A 22,587-nucleotide genomic window follows, 5' to 3' on the forward strand; every position below is an offset into this window, starting at 1 on the left:
GTTAACATACAACAACTTCACATGTCATGATGAACAACTTACTGAGATGATAGACGTCACACATGGGTATTTTCTTTCTGCATACTTTTATTTTCCTTAAATCACTCTCTTATTTTCCCTTTCTTTTCGCGAAATTATTTCCAAAACTCAGAAAACAAGTGAAAATGTCATAAATGTCTTTTGGGATTTTGTTTTTAGGTGAATAACGTATGTTTAGAAGAAGTTACTCATGAAGAAGCAGTAACTGCCTTAAAGAACACATCTGATTTTGTTTATTTGAAAGTGGCAAAACCCACAAGTATGTATATGAATGATGGCTATGCACCACCTGATATCACCAACTGTAAGTCTCTTAGCATATGTTTGCTTAAGTTTATCTTATTTCTTCAGTTGTTAGGCCATTAGTGAAATGTTCTCAGTATAATAAAGTTTAAGCATTATGCAAATATTTTTAAAGGAACAATTAAGCATTTTAATCTACTCTTTTTTTTTTTTAAATCTACTTTAAGTCAAAATTTTTATAATTAGAAGGGGGGATCCTTTTTACCTTTATTATTTTATAGTAGTAATTACTCTTACATTTAAAGGGTTGATTTTCAAACTTTTATGTAAATAATAGTCACTAAAGAACATTTGCAAATATTGAAAGTGTTCTAATAGTTTTCCAATTGAGCTCAGAAAATTTGCTTTAACAAGCAGTTCATTCTTTTAACAAGCAAAGTGCAGGCATACCTCATTTTATTGTTCCTTGCTTTATTGCACTTCACAGAGACTACATTTTTTACAAATTGAAGGTTTATGGCAATCCTGCATTGAGCAAATTTATCCACACATTTTTTTCTTCAGTAACATGTTCTCACTTCATGTCTCTTAATGTCTCTGTGTCACATTTTGGTAAATCTCGCAATATTTCACACTTTTTCATTATGATTGTGATATCTGTTACACTAATCTGTGATCACTGGTTTTTGATGTTTAACTATTTTAATTGTTTTGAGGTGCTACACACACTCGTATAAGACAGCAGGCTTCGTAGATCAGTGTGTTCTGACTGCTCCTCTGATGACTGGTCATTGCCCTGTTTCTCTCGCTCTCCTCGGGCCTCCCTATTCCCCAGGATACAACAATATTGAGATTAGGCCAGTTAATAACTCTACAATGACCTCTAAGTGTTCAAGTGAAAAGACAGGTTGCATATTTCTCATTTTAAGTCAAAATGATTTAACTTAGTGAGGAAGGCATGTCCAATGGCAGTAAAGGGAGAAAGCTAGACCTCTTGCTGCATTTAGCCAGGTTGTGAATGCCAAAGAAAAGTTCTTGAAGGAAATTAAAAGTACTGTTAAGTGAACACACTAATGATAAGAAAGTAAAGCAGTCTGATTGCTGATGTGGACAAGTTTGAAGTGGTCTAGGTAGATCAAACCAGTCCTAAGATTCCTTCAAGCCGAAGCCTCACCCAGAACGAGACCCTAACTGTAAGTCTGAGAGAGATGAGGAAGCTGTAGAAGAGAAATGTGAGGCTAGCAGGGGTTGGTTCATGAGGTTGAGGGAAAGAAGTCATCTCTGTAACATGAAAGTGCAGGTAAAGCAGCAAGTGCTGATGTAGAAGCTGCAGCAAGTTAGTTACCCAGAAGATCTAGCTAAGATACTGAATGGAAGTGGTTACACCAAACAGCAGTTTTCCAACGTAGATGAAACAGCCTTCTACTGGAAAAAGATACCTTCTGGGACTTCCACAGCTAGAGAGGATAAGTCAGTGCCTGACTTCAAAGATTCAAAGTACAGGCTGACTTTCACGTTAGTTGCTATTGCAGCTGGTGATTTTCAGTTGAAGTCAGTGCTCATTTACCAGTCCAGAAATGCAAGGAATTATGCTAAGCCCATCTACCTGTTCTGCATAACTGTAACAAAACCTGTGCTCTGTAACTTAAACAACAAAGTCTGAGTGACAGCATATCTGTTTACAGCATGGTTGACCGAATATTGTAAGCCAACTATTGAAACCTACTGCTCAGAAAAACAACAACAAAAAAAAATCTTTCAAAATATTACTGCTCTTAGACAAGGCACCTAGCTGCCCAAGAGCTATGATGGCAACGTGCAAGGAGACCCGTGTCATTTTGATTATTGAAACCTACTGCTCAGAAAAAAAACACCAAAAATAATTCTTTCAAAATATTACTGCTCTTAGACAAGGCACCTAGCTGCCCAAGAGCTATGATGGCAACGTGCAAGGAGACCCGTGTCGTTTTGATGCTTACTAACTTGTCATCCATTCTGTAGCCCATGGATCAAGGAATAATTTTGACTTTCAAGTCTTACTATTTAAGAAATACATTTCATAAAGCTATAGCTGCCATAGATAGTGATTCCTCTGATGGATCTGGGCAAAGTAAGTTGAAAACCTTCTGCAAAGGATTTACCAGTCTAGATGCCATTGAGGACATTCATGATTCATGGGAGGAGGTCACAGTATCAACATTAACAGGAGTTTGAAAGATGTTGATTCCAGCCCTCTTGGATGACTTGGACCAGGTCAAAACTTCAGTGGAGGAAGTTACTGCAAATTGGTAGAAATAATAAGAGAACTAGAGTTAGAAGTGGAGACTGAATTGCTGCAACCTCATGATAAAACTTTAGCAGCTAAGGAGTCACTTCTTCTAGGTAATCAAAAGAAAGTGGTTTCTGGAGATGGAATCTACTCCTGGTAGGTGAAGACGATGCGAACATTGTTGAAACAGCAACAGAGGATTTTGGAATATTCCATAAACTTAGTTGTTAAAGCAGTGGTAGGGTTTGAGAGAATTCACTTCAATTTTGAAAGAAGTTCTACTGTGGGTAAAATGCTATCAAACAGCATCACATGCTTCAGAGAAATCTTTTGTGTGAAAGGAAGAGTCAGTGGATGCAGCCAACTGCATTTTTGTCGTATTTTAAGAAATTAACACAGACACTCCACCCTTCAGCAACTACCACCCTCAGTATCAAGACCAGCAATATCAAGGCAAGACGCTCCACCAGCAAAAACATTGCAACTTGCTGAAGGCTCAGATGATTGTTAGCATTTTTTTTAGCAGTGAAGTATTTTTAGATTGAGGCCTGTACATTGTATTTTTAGACATAATGCTATTCCTTAATATAGTGTAAACATAACTTGTACATGCACTGGGAAACCAAAACATTCATATGACAGTCTTTATTGCAATATTTGCTTTATCGCTGTAGTATGCAGCTATAATTCTCTGAGGTATGCCTGTGATTCTGATGTTTCTGGTGCTGCTAGTTCATGGCCTGCACTTTGAGAAACACTGACTTACAATATATCTAAAACTTAGGGTATTTTCTATGCTCTTAGGTACGTGAGGACAGATACTATTTATCTTTGTACTTTTGGGTCCTAGTGCTTACATTCGTATGCAGTTCAGTTGTGTTGCAGTTGATTAAATTGTTCTTAAAGTACTTATGTATTTTTAGGTTTCTTATTTTATATTCTATATATGTATTTTTGTTGTTTTGTTTTGTTTTGTTTTGTTTGAGGCAGAGTCTTGCTCTGTTGCCCAGGCTGGAGTGCAGTGGCGCAATCTCTGATCACCACAACCTCCGTCTCCTGGGTTCAAGCCATTCTCTGGCCTCAGTAGCTGGGATTACAGGCACACGCCACCACTCCCAGCTAATTTTGTATTTTTAGTAGAGACGGCATTTTTCCATGTTGTTCAGGCTGGTCTCGAACTCCCGACCTCAGATGATCCGCCCACCTCGGCCTCCCAAAGTGCTGGGATTATGTAGGCATGAGCCACCGCACCCAGCCGGTTATGTTACTTTTCCCCCTTCTGTTGTTGAACTAATAAAGCATTATGAAAAACCTGAATTTCACCTTGCAGTTTCAACTTAATGTTTTGCTTCCATTCTCTTCCCTTCTTAGACAACTATAGATGTTGGTTTTGTTGTACACTTCTGCGTATGCAATTCATAAACAATTTATTTGTGTTTTTTAAAAAGCGTTTGTGTTTAAAATTTTTTTACGTGAGTGATTTTTACTTATCAGTTCTTCTGAAGCCCTCACTGTCACCCTGCTGTCAGGCCATTCACCTTACTACCTGTCCCTGGCTGTGGTGATCTAGTGTTCTCCTCATCAATCTGGCTTTAGTCACGCAGGCCCACTTCAGCGCGCAGGCCCACTGTCATTTTGCCACTATTATTCATGCTGTCGTTCCTGGTCATGTCCAGAAACCACACTAATGTTTCATCCAACACCCTGACTTTCTGGTTTCTTCATCTCTTTCTGACTATCCTGCCCTCCGCTTCAACTCAGTTACTTGCTTCCAAGATAGTACTTTAGATTTTATTATCTATAATTATTAACACTTTCATCACCTCTAAAATATCAGTTTAATCATCCCATTCTGTGACTACAACCCTCAGTTCATTCACCTGTATTCTAGCAATTCGACCTCATGTTGACCTTCAGTCATTTGACGTTATTAATTTGTTGCCCCTTGTCTCAATGTTTCTATTTGTATTAGCTTAGATTCCATGATTTATCATCATGTTCACTTCATTGCACATCTTCAAGTCCGTTGCCCCCTCTTCGTAGCAGAATCCCCCAACACTGGTGCAGCCAAACTCTGCTGTTTCATTTATGGTTCCTAAAAAGCAGAACGTGGCTGAAAAAGAGCACAAAACTATGCTTTTGACGTATGGCCATAATCATAGATGGTGCCTTATTTGGTGCCTTATTCTTGCCTGCAGTCCTACTACATTTCCCGAATTCACTCTCCCACTCTAAGAATTTTTCCCTCCCCTCAAACCTTCACTTGCCATCTACTATTCAGTCGTAAGTGATTATCTCACTTCATATTTCATATAAGCACCTAGAAAAGATTTTCCTTATTTTTCCACTTTCAGATATACCCATGTAACTATATCTTCCCCCCAAAACTCCACTTTCACTTGTGTTATAATGGGAGTCCCTGTGATTGTTCTGTTGAAAAGCAGGTCTTCCATTTGTGTACTGAATGTCATTATTTATTGTCTGCAGAGAGGATTGTTCTTGTAGCTGTCCCTTCTCTCTTTTGCGTAATGAGACTCTCTGTCTACTGGATCATTACCATCAGCACACGAACATGTTTACATACTCCTTATCTTAAGGAAGTAGGAGAGACCTTCCTACAATCTTAAGATACCTCTCTGACACTGCCCCTTTTCTCTACTTGATATCACCAAGAGCTGATTTTCCTGCCATGTTAAGACTTCTTCACATCAAAAAGGAAAAAAGCCAGGCACAATGGTGCGTGCCTGTGGCCCCAATTACTTGGGAGGCCGAGGCAGGAGGGTTTTTTGAACCCAGGAGTTTGGGGGATATAGTGCACTATTATTGCATTTGTGTGTAACCACTGCACTCCAGCCTGGGCAACATAATGAGACCTAGCTCTTAAAAAAGAGGCCGGGCGCAGTGGCTCACGCTGGGAATCCCAGCACTTTGGGAGGCCGAGGCGGGAGGATCACGAGGTCAGGAGATCGAGACCATCCTGGCTAACATGGTGAAACCCCGTCTCTACTAAAAATACAAATAATTAGCCAGGCATGGTGGCAAGTGCCTGTAGTCCCAGCTACTCAGGAGGCTGAGGCAGGAGAATTGCTTGAACCCGGGAAGCGGAGGTTGCAGTGAGCTGAGATTGCACCACTGTACTCCAGCCTGGGCAACAAAGCAAGACTCTGTAAGGAAAAAAAAAAAAAAAAAAAAACCAGTAAAGAGATGGGGAAAGTCTATAAAAATATTCTTTTATTTGAGACATGATCTCACTCAGTTGTTCAGGCTGCAGTGCAGTGACACAATTGTAGTTCATTGTAGCCTTGAATTCCTGGGCTCAAGCGATGCTCCCACATCAGCCTCCCAAGTGTCTAGGACATCATGCCCAGCTGATTTTTAAAATTGTTTTGTAGAGATGGGGGTCTCACTATGTTGCCTGAGCTCCTAACCTCAAGTGATCCTGCCTCAGCTCCCCCAAAGTGTTGGGATTACAGACGTGAGCCACTGCACCTGACCTCTTTATTTAATTTTTAATTGAACTAAAACATATATTCAGTAAGGGTACCAATTTTAAGAGTTTAGCTTAATAATCAGTCAGGTGGCTTCTTAAAATTGCTGTGTATTATTCCATTGTATAAGTATATGACAATTTTTTTCATTTTACTGTTGAGTCACTTACAGTTTTGATCTTTTATGAGTATAGCTGCTGTGGCTATTTTTGCACATCCTTGTCAGACATAAGCACTCATTTCTCGTGGAGTGAGATTACTGTGTTATAGGGTAGGCATATGTTTAGTTTCCAGCTGATACTGCTAAAAAAAAAAAATTAGCTGGGCGAGGTGGTGTGGGTGCCTGTAGTCCCAGCTACTCGGGAGGCTGAGGCAGGAGAATGGCGTGAACCTGGGAGGCAGAGCTTGCAGTGAGCCAAGATCGTGCCACTGCACTCCAGCTGGGGCGACAGAGCCAGACTCTGTCTCAAAAAAAAAAAAAAAAATTTAAACAGTATAGGAGACAATACCCCAGTTCTTCTACATCCTAACCAACCCTTGGTATTATCCACATTTTTAATTATGAATAGTATGGATATGTATAAAGTTATCTCATTATTTTATTGATGATTATTTATTGCTGGTTATTCCTGATGATTAATGATTTTCAGTATTTTTTGCCTGTGCTTATTGCTTTGACTCTCTTGTTCGACGCAGTGTCTGTTCAGATCTTTTTACATTTTTCTATTGGTTTTATTCTTGATTTGAAGAAAGTTTTATGTATTTGAGAAATAACTCTAATCAGTTATATCTATTGCAGATGTCTTCACTGAGTTTGTTTTCCCTTTTCCCCTCAAAAAATGGTGCTTTTTGATGGATAAAATTTTTTAAGTCCTTATCAGTCCTTTCATTTAAGGTAGAGCTTTTAGTGACCCATTGAAATTTTTCCTATCCTTAGGTCATAAGGGACTTCTAGGAGCTTTATTATTTTGCCCTTCCCATTTAGATCTGATCCACTTTGATCTAATTTTTGCATGTAATGAGAGATTTTTTAATATGCGGATATATAATTGATCCAGCATCATTTATTGAAAGACCATTTCTGCCTCTGAATTGCATTGGTGCTTTTAAGTGACCACATATGTATGAACCTATTTCTAGGCTCCTCTGTTTCATTGAACTATTTATCTTTGTGCCACCTGCAGTCTCTTATCATAATTTTATGATAAATGTTGATTTAAAGTAAATCTTAATTTTGTTACTGTCCAAGATTATGTTGGGTCTTTAAATTTCCTTTTTAATTTTAGGATCCAAAAATTACAGGTCGGTTTAGGAAGAACTAAATTGAGTTTCTTAATCAGTTCCTGAATATGAGTATCTCTTCATTTATTGAGGTCCTTCTTACATTCTCTCTGCAGTGTTGTATAGTAGAGGTTTTGTATGTTAGATTTAGTCCTAGGTACTTGATGTTTTTCATGCTATTATAAATGTACTACTTTTTAAATGTTTCTAATTTTAACTGATACATAAGAAATATGATCTGTTTTGTATATTAATTGCCTAGTCAACAATCTTGCTAAATTTGTTAATATTAGGTTTTATAGATCTTTCAGATTGTCTATGCATATATAACCATGTCATCTGTGAACAATGAATTTTACTTCCTTCTTTCCTATCTTTATACTGTTCATTTTCTTTTTTCTCATCTGATGCATTGGTGAGACCTCCAGCTCAGTGTTGAACAGAAATGGTGATAATTAATATCACTGTCATGTTCACAAACTGGGGGAAACAGTATTTCACCATTGTATATGGTGTTACCATCAGGTCTTCTGTAGATACCTTTTTATATTAAGGAAGTTAACCTTTATTCCTGGTTTATGGGGAGTTTTTATCTTGTGAGTATTGAATTTCATCCAATTATTGATTGAGATGATTTTTCTCTTTTATTTTGTTAATGTGATAAGTTACATTGATTTTCTAGTGTTAAACCAGTCATTTGTTGGTGGGGGGGGAACCCACATCATTATAATACATATTATATATCATTGATTTTGAACTGCTTGTATTTTGTTTAGGGTTGTACATCTGTGTTCACAAGCATGAACTTATGATAGTGTCCTGAAATTTTTCCGTCTTGTAATGTTTCAGAATGTTATTTCATCTCTAGATGTTTTGTTGAATTTTCCAATGAAGCTATCTATCTATCTGGCCCTGGAGTTTTCTTGGGAAGGATTTTAGTTCTGAATGCATTTTCCTTAGCAGATACAAGTGTGTTCAGATTTTCTGTCTCTTATTACCTAAGAGGACTAGATAACATTTGATTTTTTTGTGTAGTGATTGTCAAGCACTGATGGAGGGATGTTTCTCACAGAGGCAACCTTGCAAGTGAGCAGATGTCAAAATTGGAAAACAATTTATGTACTAGTTTGAAAAATATTTTTAGCAAGAATAGTAAAAGAAATAGAGAAGATTATAGAAGTTATACATGAACTATAGAAGATAAAGAGCCACAATGTTTATAATCAAAATAAGGTAATTGAAATATGATACTCAGGAATAAAAGTAGAAAAAAAAGAAGTCTGTTGAATCTAACAGAGAATACAGGTTCTCTGCTGGCATTAAAATGCTTTTGTTTTTTACATTATGTATCTTCTCACTTTTAACTTATACTCTCTTTAGCTTCATGGCCTTGCTAAACTTCTGGTTTGGCCACCAGTCTTTTCCCGTTTCCACTTCAAGCTCCTCTACTTGCTTTTCTATAAAATCTTCGAGGTGTTGAATCATTAATCTTAATATATAAGAAAAATGAAATAGGCATCCTTGTTTTGTGCTTCTCTGGGGGACTTTTTTACATAAGATTTGGGGTATAAGAAATAGTACTATTTTATCTGATCCTTCTTTGAGGCCGTCATTTCTTTCATAGGAACATTAATTTGTAGTCCCTGTTGTCTAAGAGTATGCGTTACATGTGAGATTAACTGCCCCAGCAAGGATGCATTGGCACATAGTCTGGATGTGTCAGGGAAAATGTGTATTTTCTGGTTGGGGCATTTGACTGAATTTCTTGTCTAGTTGTTTTTTGTTTCATCTAAATATGAAAATGCAACAAAAAAATTTAAGAGTCAAAAAGCAGTAAACTCTGGATTTTTAAAAGTAGAGGTTCACGTGGTTATCTGTTGTTTGAGGGCTACACACCAGTTCACTTGAAAATCACATATTCTTACCACCCAGGAAAGACTTTGGACTTTTGAAGTTAAGAGCCGTTGGTAGAAAGTCCTTTGGCTCAAATACAAAAGAGCATCTTAGAGATGAACTGGGATAGGAAACAACTGCTGTTGGGTACTGCAAACCTGTGATATCAGTAGACATACTGCATCTCTCAAGCACCACAGGTTCAGTCATTTCCTGTTGTCTTTCATTCAGATCACTTTATTCCTTTATGTTATCTATCTGGCCAATATAGTAATTTGAACTAATGATTCCTACATTTTTATACTCCAGTGTGTAGTATACTGTTTCTCTCCATAGAAGATATGCTCTAATTTAATAAAAAAGAGATTTATGTTGGATAATTAAATAATACAGCTACTTTTGAAGTGCTTTGTAACTTTATCATAGTTAAAGCCTCTAGAAAGTTAAATATTGCTTCCTCTGTGTTTTGGTAATGACTGAAATAATTCAAGTGTCTTGTGTCGAAAGCTACAACTGCCATGTGTTACCTACCTGGGTCTTTGGAAAGCATGGTCAGGAATCACTTCATAATTTTCTGTTATTAGCTTTTGCTAGAATGGAAAAGCTATATGTGGTATTTCTTACTATTGAAATGAACCAACGGATAATTTTTTCTTTCTTTTTTTTTTTTTTTTCTTTTTGTCTTTCTCGAGACAGGGGCTCTCACTCTGTCACCCTGGCTGGAGTGCAGTGATGCAATCTCGGCTCACTGCAACCTCCACCTCCCAGGTTCAAGAGATCTCCCACCTCAGCCTCCCGAGTAACTGGGACTGCAGGCCACGCCACCATGCCTGGCTAATTTTTGTATTTTTTTGTTAGAGACGGGATTTCACCATGTTGGCCAGGCTGGTCTCGAACTCCTGACCTCAGGTGATCCACCTGCCTTGGCCTCCCAAAGTACTGGGATCACAGGCGTGAGCCACTACGCCTGGATGATGGTTTTTGCTTATTTTTCATTTTTGCTTTTTACCAGGTTTTTATTCTTCTATGGGTGAATTTAAAAGAATAGATGTAAATTAGGTTGAGAGATGTGAGATAGTATAAGGACATAGTCTTTTTGCACTTATTGGAAAGCCTCTGGTTTTATTATTCACAATCAAATTTAGACTGTATGTAATTCTTTAAAATAGTAATCTGGGTGTGGTGGCTTATGCCTGTAATCCCAGCATTTTGGGAGGCTGAGGTGGGAGGATCACTTCAGGACAGGAGTTTGAGACTAACCTGGACAACATAGCATCCAGTTTTTTAGCTGATGAATAAATTCTCATTACCAAATTCTGATATACAAAGGAGTGAATATAAATTACACATTAACCACTCATAAATGGAATACTGATTGGCTTGTTTCGTTTTTGAAGTATTTTTCACTTTATTTTGAAGCTTCTTCTCAGCCTGTCGATAACCATGTTAGCCCATCTTCCTTCTTGGGCCAGACACCAGCATCACCAGCCAGATACTCACCAGTTTCTAAAGCAGTGCTTGGAGATGATGAAATTACAAGGTAAGGAAGTTAACATTCATTCTTCTTACATAAAATCAACTATTAAATTGAATTTTAATCAGCCATGTAAGATAGCCACAAGTTTTAGGACTAAAAAAATTTATTGACAGTTAGTGAGCTTACAGCTTAATTTTTTCCTTTGGAGGATTCATTGAAGAGCCTGAAATATAAAAATTTTATTTTTCAAATAAATTACTGCTCCTTTTTTAAAATTAATACTGCTTTTCTTTAAGGCTTGGTAAATTGTCCTTAGGAATTAGCTTAGTAAAACTAAGTTAAGAAAATTCTCTTGCCTATTTTAAAGTAACATTTTATATGTTCCTTATCTAATATATACCGTAAAAATATTGCAGTTACTTGAGTTTGTGTTCAGAATTCCACAAGTGGTGGTTTGGTTTGGTTTTAGCAGCAGTGTCTTACTCTGTTGCCCAGGCTGGAGTGCAGTGGTATGAACGTAAGTCACTGCATCCTCCAACTCCTAGACTCAAGCTCTCCTCCTATATCTGCCTCCCTAGGTACTAAGATTACAGGCGTGAGCCCCTTTGTCTGGCTGGTGGGTTGGTTGGTTGGTTTGTTCGTTTGTTTGCTGTATATCCTTGATACTCTGACACACAAAATTTACTTTCATCTAAAATTACTAACTGCACTGAAATTTATAGATTAACTATCTTTTTAGTCCCAAAGAATTCTAATGAGGTAGAAAAACATTGGAGAAAAAGCATTGTAGATCTTTTTCATATTATTCAATATAGTAATAAGACACCGTACAGTTTGCTTTATAATTTGTACATGTCTTTTATATTATAGATTCAACATTAAAATACGTACCAAGTAACGTCTGTTCTTAACGTTTATTGATTACATTATTGTTAGCATTATTATTATTTTTTACTTAATCAGACTCCTGATTCTAGGCAATGATCTTAAGGACAGATAAAGAGTGCTGTCTCTTTTCTTTCATAAAGAATTAGCAATGTTGGAAACTTAATAGGTTGTCAGTAATTGTGTTTGGGATGAAAATTAGCAGAAAGAATAGTGTTCTAATTTGATTGTAATAGGAATATCCAAGGCTGCTAGTCTTCAGGCAGTGCTTCTAGAGTGACCTTTCATTGCCATTTATTTTTGTTACTTTCTAATAGTGCCTATTTAAGGCAGCAAAGAGGGAAACTATAATAGTGAATGGCTTATCTAGTGTTTCATCTCTTTGCATATTTTGCAGACTAAAAAATAAGTTATATTTGCACCTTGATTACTGTTCCTCATGCTTCTTCATTTGAACTCTTGTCTAGAATATTGCATTGGACTTTGAAGTATTATTGCATAACAAGATGACCTGTTTTCATACTTTTCTGTGAAAATCAGGTGCTTCATTACTGGATATATCTTCTTAAAATGGTGTATCTTTTGCCACTCCCTTTTGATCATCACACTGCTTTGTAATAATGAAGTACAAAATCTTTCCAACATTACACGTTCTTCACAATTTGGCCTTAAGCAGTCTTTCAGATGTTACCAATATCAAAAAAGTAAAAAAAAAAAATCACAACACACCTACACTTTGGTTCTAAAGTTTATTTTTTAACAGCTTAATTGAGATATGATTGACATACCATAAATTTCAGCTGTTTAAAGTATACAATTCAATTTGTGGTATATTACATCAGTTTTTAAAAATTATAGTGAAATATATATAACAAAATATGACATTTTAACTATTTTTAAGTGTACAATTCAGTAGTGTTAATTGCATTCACAATTTTGTGCACCCATCACTATTTCCAAAACCTTTTCATTACTTCAGACAAACTCTGTGACCATTAAGCAGTAATTAACCTTTGGTAACCTTTCATCTACTTTTTGTCTCTATGAATCTGCCTATTCTGGATAGTTTATATAAGTGGAATCATATAATATTTGTCCTTTTGTGACTGGCCTGTTTCACTTACAGTAATGTTTTCAAGATACACTCATTTGTTAGCATGTATCAGAATTTCATTTGTTTTTATGACAGTACTATGTGCCACATTTTGTTTATTCATCTCATGATGGGCACTTGAGTTATTTTAACCTTTTGGTTATTGTGAGGAATGCTGTAATAAATACTGATATGCAAGTATCTGTCCAAATCACTGCTTTCAGTTACTTGGGATATATACCTAAGGGTGGAATTGCTGGGTCGTATGGTAATGCTATCTTAGCTTTTTGAGGAACCACCAAACTGTTTTTCGTAGTGCCTGCACCATTTCATATTCTCATCAGTAATGTATGAGTTGTAATTTCTTTACATCTTCATCAACACTTGTTATTTTATTTTGTGGGTTTTTTTTATAGCCATCCTAGTAGACCTGAAGTGTCTCATTATTTTTATATCTGTTTCCCTAGTGACTAATGATGTTGAGCACCTTTTCATGTGCTTATATTATTTGAAAATCAGAGTGTATTTTCCCCTGGAAATACTGTTGAATTTCAGCTGAGTATTTTTTAATCAAGTATAATTTCCTAATATAAAATCCTAATTCATACACATTTTAAAGCATGATAGGAACACTAAACCCAGAATTCATCATCTAATACAGGAAATAAAACATCACCAATATGATGAAACCTACCTGTGCCCCTGCAGATAGGTTTTAATTATTTCATATAAAAAGCCTGAAGATGGGCAATTCCAAGGTTAGTATAGCAACCTTAGGCCCATGGTGTCTTTGGTATACTCTTGGTTTCACCTTCCTGACTAGAATATGTCCAGACCAGTAAAGGGATTGTATTAGTCAGTCGTGTGGGGGTTTGTTTGTTTTATTTTGTTTTTTGAGGAAAGAAAGGTAGCAAAGACGCTTTGTCCTTGATAAGGTTTGTCTGTCTTTAGAAAATGACAGTAAAATTTCCCTTCGTTTACCAGAGGCTAGAATGGGGTTATACTCTCACCTTAGCAAAGGGGACAGGATTGCAATGGCTCGCTTAGGTTGGTTACGGTTCACCCCTTTGAGACTGGAGAAAGGGCCTACATTCTCTAAGACAAAAGGATAGCTGCCTTTTAGACATGTAAGTAGGGGGAGTGATTGCTTTGAAGGTAATAAAGTGTGTGCAACATCAGCTTTTCATGAGTGTGTGTATTTCCTGATAAGCTCATATTAATATTTTTAAATTTCCACTTTTTTTTCTGTTTTGGTTTCATTTCTGTTTTATATAGCAAATTTTTTTGCTTTTATATAAAATTAGATTTTTTCCTTTGATTTTTAGGCTTAGAATCTCTTTATCCCATAGTTTTAGAAAAACCATTTATATTTTATCTAGCTTTCTTTGTAGTTTGACAACATAAAAATTATCAGTAGGTAGTTCTCACTGATAGAATGTCAGGTTTTATATAAAATTTCCAAGATACTCAATATTTTTTTAAATTTTAGGGAACCTAGAAAAGTTGTTCTTCATCGTGGCTCAACGGGCCTTGGTTTCAACATTGTAGGAGGAGAAGATGGAGAAGGAATATTTATTTCCTTTATCTTAGCCGGAGGACCTGCTGATCTAAGTGGAGAGCTCAGAAAAGGAGATCGTATTATATCGGTAAGACATGTTAGTCAGGATCATGTTTTTATTATTTTCACTGGACCTATTTTTAAAGCAAGGTCTTTTTTTTAACATCCTAAAGTAACAGGGTTAGCTTGTTTATCTTCTTACCATTTTACAGCTTAATTGTAGAATTGTAGTGTCAGAGAATATATTATTGTATGATATGTTTTCTTTTGATGTTTGATTCTTCTAAGGGGTCAGTTTTTTTAAATGTGCTTGAAGAAATTATGTGTGTTCTCTATTCATTGACTGAAACGATCGCTATACGTCTATTACTTGTGTAGTAAGCTTGTTACTTGTGTACTTCTTTATACTTTAATCTGTTACCTTCTCCTTCTTGATCTATCTTCTTGATCTATTGAGGTTTTTAAAGCTATCCAAATACGATTTTTTTAAAACTACCCAAATATGGGTTCAACAGTTGATCCTCATAGCACTAGCTTTTTTTAGTATGTCTTTTGAAATTGTGTTATTAGGTACACATAGTTTTATAGTCGTTATCATGTAATGAACATCTTGACTTATAATAGTGGTTTTGCCCTAGAATCTGTATTGTCTGATATTAATGTGGCTGATTTTTTTTTTTTTTTTGGCTTGATATTTGTGTCATCTTTTCTCCTCTTTTTACTTTCAATTTGTGTGCTTATGTTGTTACCTCTACTATTTTCGGCTAAAACTTACCAATAGTTCTACTGTGACACACAGAGTTTGGGAAACTTTAATTCTAATCATGCCATGTCTAGTATTTCACTTCTGTTTCATGTTTATACCCATAAATTGTAATTTTTGTTTTTGTTTATTAAAAGTTAATCCACAGGTCATTCAATTTTTGTTTACCATCCCATCTTGTATCTTCCTCCTTCTGTGTTTCTCAGTGGGCCACTAACGGCATTTGGATTGGACAGTTATTTGTTTTGTAGGACTGTTGCTCATTATAGAAAATTTCCCTTTTCTTTATTTCTTTCTTTTTTTTTTTTTTTTTTTTGAGATGGAGTCTCGCTCTGTTGCCCAGGCTGGAGTGCAGTGGCACAATCTCGTCTCACTGCAAGCTCCGCCTCCTGGGTTCACGCCATTCTCCTGCCTCAGCCTCCTAAGTAGCTGGGACTACAGGCACCTGCCACCACGCCTGGCTAATTTTTTTGTATTTTTAGTAGAGACGGGGTTTCACTGGGTTAGCCAGGATGGTCTCGATCTCCTGACCTCATGAGCCTCCCGCCTCAGCCTCCCAAAGTGCTGGGATTACAGGCATGAGCCACCACACCCCGCCAAAAATTTCCCTTTTCTCAAAGTTTTCATATACGTGCTGGTAGATGTGCATGCTACATGCGAGTAAAACTCCCTAGTCATTGTAAAAAGCAAAAATGCCCTTCAGATATCTAAATGCACCATAGGTGTGCAAGCCCTTGGTTTGTGCTTTCAGCAATGGTTCCTTAATCATAACTATTCTAGACTTTATCTGAAAGTATCTTTATTTTATTTCACTTTAAAAGTTAGTTCAATCTAGAATTACAGGTTGATAGCTGTTATCTCTCAGTATTTTGAAGATACTATTTTATGTTGTCTGGTGTGTTTTGTTTCTATTTAACAAAAAAGGTCTACTTTCTTATTTGTAGGTGATTTGTAGGGGGGTGGTTTCTGGTTGCTTTTAAGATACTTTGTCTTTGATGTGCTGCAGTTTCACTAAAATGTGAAACTATGTCTGTGTGTAGCATATTATTTGTTCTGTTTGGAATTCATTATGCCTACTGAATCAGAGGAGTCATGTCTTTCATCAATTCTAAAAACTTCTTTCATCAATTCTGGAGACTTAGCCATTGTCTTTTCAAATTTTGTCTTTCCCATGTTGTGTGTACTCTGTCCCTAAACTCCTATTAGTGGATGTTAATCTGTTTTTCATGTCTTTTAACCCCAATTTCATAGTTACAACTCTGTCTCCTTGTAATTCAAGTTTATAAATTTTCTTTTCTTTCTTTCATTTTTTAAGAGCTAGGGCTTCAGCGTATTGCCTGAGCTGGAGTACAGTGGCCATTCACAGGCACGATCATAGAGCACCATTATAGCCCAAACTTGTGGGCTCAAACGGTATTCCTGCCTGAGCCTCCCAAAAAGCTGAAACTGTAGCAGCTTAAATTTTCTTATCTGTATCTAATCTGAAGCTATATCTTATCTGTATCTTACCTATAACTGTATCTTATCTTAACTATATCTTATCTATATCTAATCTGAAACTATGCCTTATCTATATCGTGCCTATATCTTAACTGTATCTAATCTGAAACTATGGCAGCTTAAATTTTCATGTCTATCTAATCTTAAAAGCTACGATTTTAAGATGCAGAAATTGTCAGCTTGGTTCAAAAAAGCAAGACCAAACTATATACTGTTTATCAGAAATTTACTTTAAATATAAAGGCTCATGTATTGTAAGTGAAAGAGTGAAAGGAGGTACACTATGCAAATAGCATACTAAAGCTACTGTCTTAATATGACACAAAATAGAATTTAAGACAAATAATGTTATTGTACATAGATTTCATAATTATAAAAGCAGCGAGAATTATGAAAGTGTCATTTCATCAAGAAAACATACCTAGTAATATTTTCAAAATACATGAAGTATAAATTATCAGAACTGAGGAAGGAAATGGACAAATCTACAGTCACATTTGGAGATTTAAATGCCCTCTTCTTTAATTGATAGAACAAGCAGACACAAGGAAAAGAAGAAGAATCTCATTTCTTACTTCATGTCGTATAGAAAAATTAACTTGAAATGGACCATAGAACTAAACTTCTAAAAGAAAACATAAAAGAAAATCTTAGTGAATGTGGATTAGACAAATTTCCTAAATAGTACCAGAGGGCTACCAAGTCAGTTCAATAGAGAAGGGAAAATCTTTTTAACAAATGGTGCTGTAATACTTAGGTATCTGTATATAAAGTTATAAACCTAAACCAGTCTTACTCCAGACATAAAATTTAATTCTAGATGGATTACAGATCTAAATGTAAAACTCAGAACCATAATCTTCCTAGAAGAAAGTATCAGAGACTATGTTTGCGGGCCTAGGGGAGGTAACAGTTCCTTGAACAAAATGCATAAAACACTAACCATAAAGAAGAAGACATTAAGAAACCAAGAACGTTGGGTGAGGTGACTCTTGCTTATAATTCCAGTGACTTAGGAGGCTGAAGCAGGAAGATCGCCTGAGGCCAGGAGTTTGAGACCAGCCTGATCAATATAGCAAGACCTATCTTTGAAAAAACAAATTTTTTTTAGCCAGATATAGTGGTAGGCACTTGTAGTCCCAGCTACGTGGGAGGCTAAGGCAGGAGGATCACTTGAGCTTAGGTGTTTGAAGCTACAGTGAGCTTTGATCCCACCACTGCACTCCAGCCTGGGCAACAGTGCAAGACCCTGTCTCAAAAAAAAAAAGAAAGATAAAAAACCAAATAGGCAAGCCACACAGTGGTAAAAAATATTCTCAGCACATACATGACTTACTATTTATATCCAGAATATATAAATATCTCCTACAAATCGACAATAAAAAGATGAGTAACCCAATTAAAAATTGCACAAAAGACTTGAGCAGATACGTCACAAAAGATAGTGAATGGCCAGTAAGCACGTGAAAAGGTGCTTAACATTAGCCATCAGAGAAGTGCACAGACCACGATGAATGAAGAGGCTTGTAGGGATTCGAATCAGAGTGATGTAATTGTTCTATATTTTGATTGTGGGTGGCTGCACGAAATTCACATTTGCCAAAACTTAACTAGACACTAAAAAAGGTTGAATTTGCCTAGATAAAAATAGGTATTCTTGAAGTCATAATGAAATACGATATCCCATTTAGTTGAACCACAAAAGAAAAAAATAGCATCATTCACTGATGAGGATATGGAGCAACTGCAACCCTCATTGACTACTAGTGGACATGTAAAGTGGTATATACCCACTACAAGAACTTTTAGGAAGGTTTTTAAGGAGTTAAACATACATCTAATCTTATCACCCAGGTTTTACCCAGGACAAATGAAAGCGTACATCGACAAAAACACTTTGACAAGAACATTCTTAACAGCCTTATTCATAATCATCTAGATCTTGAAATGACCCCCCTTTCCATCAACAGGAAAATGGCTCAATTGTATGTTTACGCAATGTAATACTACTCAGCAATTAGGAGGAACAACTGCTGAAACACAAAACAATTATATTGAGCAAAACACGTAACAAAAATACATACCATATAATTCCAGTTACATGATCATCATGAGCAGGTAACACTAACTTGTGCTGTAAGTCAGAAAGTGGTTGCCAGTGATTGGGACTGACTGTAGAAGTGCACAGTTGAACATTGATGGAAAAGATACATGTCTTGTTGGGGGTAGTGGTTTCATGATTTATACGGTAAGCAAAATCCTTTCAGCTGAGCTGTTCAGATGCTACATTTCATTATAAAATATACTGTAATTTATTAAAGTTACAGTATGATAAGGAAAAGTTAGTGGTAAGGAATGGACTTAAAAGATAAATATTGTTGAGCATATTACCTAGTTATTTAGGGAAATAAAATTAGCTTAGAGCCTCACTTCACACTTTATGTCAAAATAAATTTTCATTTAGCCTAGAGTTCGGTAATAGACGTTTTTAAATTGTCCATTTGGAACCACTTTATATAGGTCATTGGCACCGTGCTAAAGTGTGTGAGACCAGCCAGCTCAACCTCGTTCGCCCAGAACAGTCATGGTTTTAGAACTGAATGCCCCGTGTCTGGAAACCTGTGGTCTCGATTCTAAAACTGGAAGTCTCAGCTAGTCCAGGGAAGTAGCTCACCCTAGTGTGAGTGCAGTTAAATACAGCATCATGTTGAGCAGTATGTATCAGTAACCTTAAAATGTCAATGCTTACTGAGCTTCTCTAGGGAAATGCCCTGAAAGCACTAGGGAATAGTAGACCAATCAAAAAATGTAACAGGAAAATGGGAGGAATGAATTCTGCATAAGGCCTTTGAAAACCTCCAGTGTAGTCCTTGGAACCAGAAGGCCACACACATGTTCAGGGATGTGCGCACGCTCAGGAAAGATCAGAAAAGGCCTTAAACTGTCACCTCTACCTGATCATGAGCTTCTGCGCAAGCGATTTCAGGCAGTTGTTAACTGCTTATCAGAGTGTTAAAGTGGGCCCCCAAAATGCACATGTAGCCCTTGGAAAAGAGTGGATGATTTATAAGTTTCAGGCATTTAAGGAAATATCTGTTCAGTCATTAACGAACCACTAAGCTAACCAGACAGAGACTTCAGTGGCCAGACAAGCCAAAGAATACGGACTTTGTAACATTAAGAAAACTCACTAACAGACAGCAATGACAAGTCTAGATAAGAGGAGAGTTCTGCTATCCAGAGTTGCCATATTATATTTATTTTAAATGCCTATTTTTCATCATAAAATTGTGAGGAAAGCAGAAAAAAAAGTATGGCCCCTGTGCAGGAGAAAAACACAATCAATGGATATTGTTCCTAGGGGAGGTCGGACATTGAACGTACTAGACAAAGACATTAAACCAGGTGTTTTAAATATGTTCAAGGAATAAAAGAAAACTAGCTGATAGACTGAAATGAAAGTAAAGGAACAATATCTCACCAAGTAAAAAATATCAATAAAGAATTTGAAATTATATGTAAGAACCAAATAGAAATTCTGGAGTTGAAAAGTACAGTAACTTAAATGAAAAATTCTCTAGACAAGGTCAACAGCAGATTTGAGCTGGCAGAAGAAAGAATCAGCAAACTTGTAGATGGGTCAATTGAGATTTTGATGCTGAAGAACTGAACAACAGCAAAAGAAAGAAAGAATGAAGAAAAATTAACAGTTTCAGAGACCTACGGGATACTATCAAGTTTACCAACATAATGGGAGTGTGTGAAGGATTGGAAAGAGAGAAAAAGGAAGAAAGAATATTTTAATAAATACCCAAAACTTCTAAAACTTGATTAAAACCATTAATCCAAGAACCTCAATGAACTCCAAGTTGAATTAATTTAAAGAGATCTACAACATAGACACTTTTTTTTTTTTTTTTTTTGAGACAGAGTCTTGCTCTGTAGCCCGGGCTGGAGTGCAGTGGCCGGATCTCAGCTCACTGCAAGCTCCGCCTCCCGGGTTTAGGCCATTCTCCTGCCTCAGACTCCCGAGTAACTGGGACTACAGGCGCCCGCCACATCGCCTGGCTAGTTTTTTTGTATTTTTTTAGTAGAGACGGGGTTTCACCATGTTAGCCAGGATGGTCTCGATCTCCTGACCTCGTGATCCACCCGTCTCGGCCTCCCAAAGTGCTGGGATTACAGGCTTGAGCCACCGCGCCCGACCCAACATAGACACATTACAATCAAACTGTCTCAAGCCGAAGGCAGAATATTGAAAGCAGAAAGAAAGAACTCATCACATGCAAGGGATCCTCAACAAGATTAATAACTGATTTCTCATCAGAAACCGTGGAGGTCAGAAAGCAGTGAAATAACATATTCAAAATTCTGAAAAGAAAAAAACTTTGTTGACTAGAACTCTATATCCAGCAAAACTGTCTTCTGGAAACAAAGAAGAAATTGGGACATTGCCAGATAAACAAAAGCTGAAGGAGTTCGTCTCTCAAAAACCTGCCCTATAGGAAATAATAAAGCAAATCCTTCAGACTAAGGTGAAAGGAAACTAGAGAGTAACTCAAATCCACATGAAGAAATAAAGAGCATAAGTAAAGGCAACCACATAGGTAAATATAAAACAACATAAGGGTATTATTTTATATGCAACTCTTTTTTTCCCCAATCTGATTTTAAAAACAACTGAATAAAGCAATAATTACAAATTGATGTGCACACATTGTATAAACATATAATTAATATGACACCACCACAAGGGGGTAAAGAAACTTGGTTCTCATAAAATGTTTGTTTGTTTGTTTGTTTACTTGTTTATTTTTAGAGGTAGCCTCTCACTCTGTGACCCAGGCTGGAGTGCAGTGGCACAATCATAGCTCACTGCGGCCTCAAACTTATTTACTCGGGCAGTCCACCTGCCTCAGCCTCCCGAGTAGCTGGGCTGCAGGCGTGCACCACTACACCCAGCTAAATGTCTTTTCTTTAGTTTTGAGAGATAAGTGTCTCTCTTTGTTGCCCAGCCAGGCGTCAGAGTGTTGTACTCAAGTGATGCTCCTGCTTCAGTTCTCTTGCCTGAGCCACCTGAGTCACTGGGATTGCAGTCGAGAGCCACCACCTCTGGCTTTAAATTTTTACTTTACAATCCAAGATAACCACTAAGAAATAAATGACATGGGAATTAAAATGGTACACTAGGAAATATCTAATATAAAAATAATGCAGTAATTGAGGAATAGAGAAAGAAAAGACATAGAACAAATCACCAAATTAAGTAAATTCTACATTATCAGTAATTATATTAAATATAAATGGATTAAGCACTCCAGTTAAAAGGCCAAAGATGTTGATAGAGTAGATTAAAAAACTGAATCCAACTATACAAGGTCTACAAGAGACACTTTAGACTGAAAGACACAAGGTTGAAAGTGAACAGGTGGAAAAGATACATTACACAAAAAGTAACCAAAAGACACCTACTGTGGCTATACTAATATCAAAGTACACTTTAAGAAAAAAATTATTACTAAAGGCAAAAGACATAATATATATCATTATATACTCATAGATGATATATATTTTATAGTTATATACTCTATAATACATTTCTAGAAAGACATGAACTATTGAAACTAACTCGAAGAAATAGAAAATTTTAATAGATTTAAAACAAGTAAGGAGATTGAATTAGTAATCAAAAACTTAAAAAACACAAAAATCCCAGGACCAGATGGCTGCACTGGTGCATTCTGCCAAACACTTAAAGAATTAACACCAATCATTCACAAACTCTTCCCCAAAAAGGAATAAGCAATGCAGAATGCTTTTCCAGCTCATTCTGTGTGGCCAGTGTTATCCTTATACCAAACCAAAGACATCACGAGAAGAAAAAACTGCAAATCAATATCCCATGTGAATATAGATGTAAAAATCAACAAAATAACAACCTGGATCCAAACAGCATGAAAAAGGATGATGTACCATAACCAAATGGAATTTATTCAAGGAATGCATGGTTAGTTCAACGTAGAAAAACCAATCAAAGTAAGACACTATCTTAATAAAGGACATAAAGCACATGATATCTCAGTAGACACAGAAAAAGC

At 36.5% G+C, this 22,587-nt stretch overlaps 1 protein-coding gene across 2 annotated transcripts in view; it reads left to right on the plus strand.

Annotated features, from left to right (window-relative positions):
* The window catches only part of DLG1 (discs large MAGUK scaffold protein 1), a 271,867-nt gene that overhangs the window by 181,798 nt on the left and 67,482 nt on the right, over positions 1–22,587 (plus strand). For both annotated transcript variants that reach the window (XM_023214799.2, XM_031935281.1), the window contains 4 exons: positions 199–343; positions 10,633–10,753; positions 14,158–14,338; positions 17,778–17,789. In XM_023214799.2, the coding sequence (XP_023070567.1) occupies positions 199–343; positions 10,633–10,753; positions 14,158–14,338; positions 17,778–17,789 (459 nt within the window). The remainder of the gene's footprint in view (positions 1–198; positions 344–10,632; positions 10,754–14,157; positions 14,339–17,777; positions 17,790–22,587) is intronic.

The sequence above is a fragment of the Piliocolobus tephrosceles genome, chromosome 2 (genome assembly GCF_002776525.5).
Source record: "Piliocolobus tephrosceles isolate RC106 chromosome 2, ASM277652v3, whole genome shotgun sequence".
In the NCBI taxonomy this organism is placed as follows: domain Eukaryota; kingdom Metazoa; phylum Chordata; class Mammalia; order Primates; family Cercopithecidae; genus Piliocolobus; species Piliocolobus tephrosceles.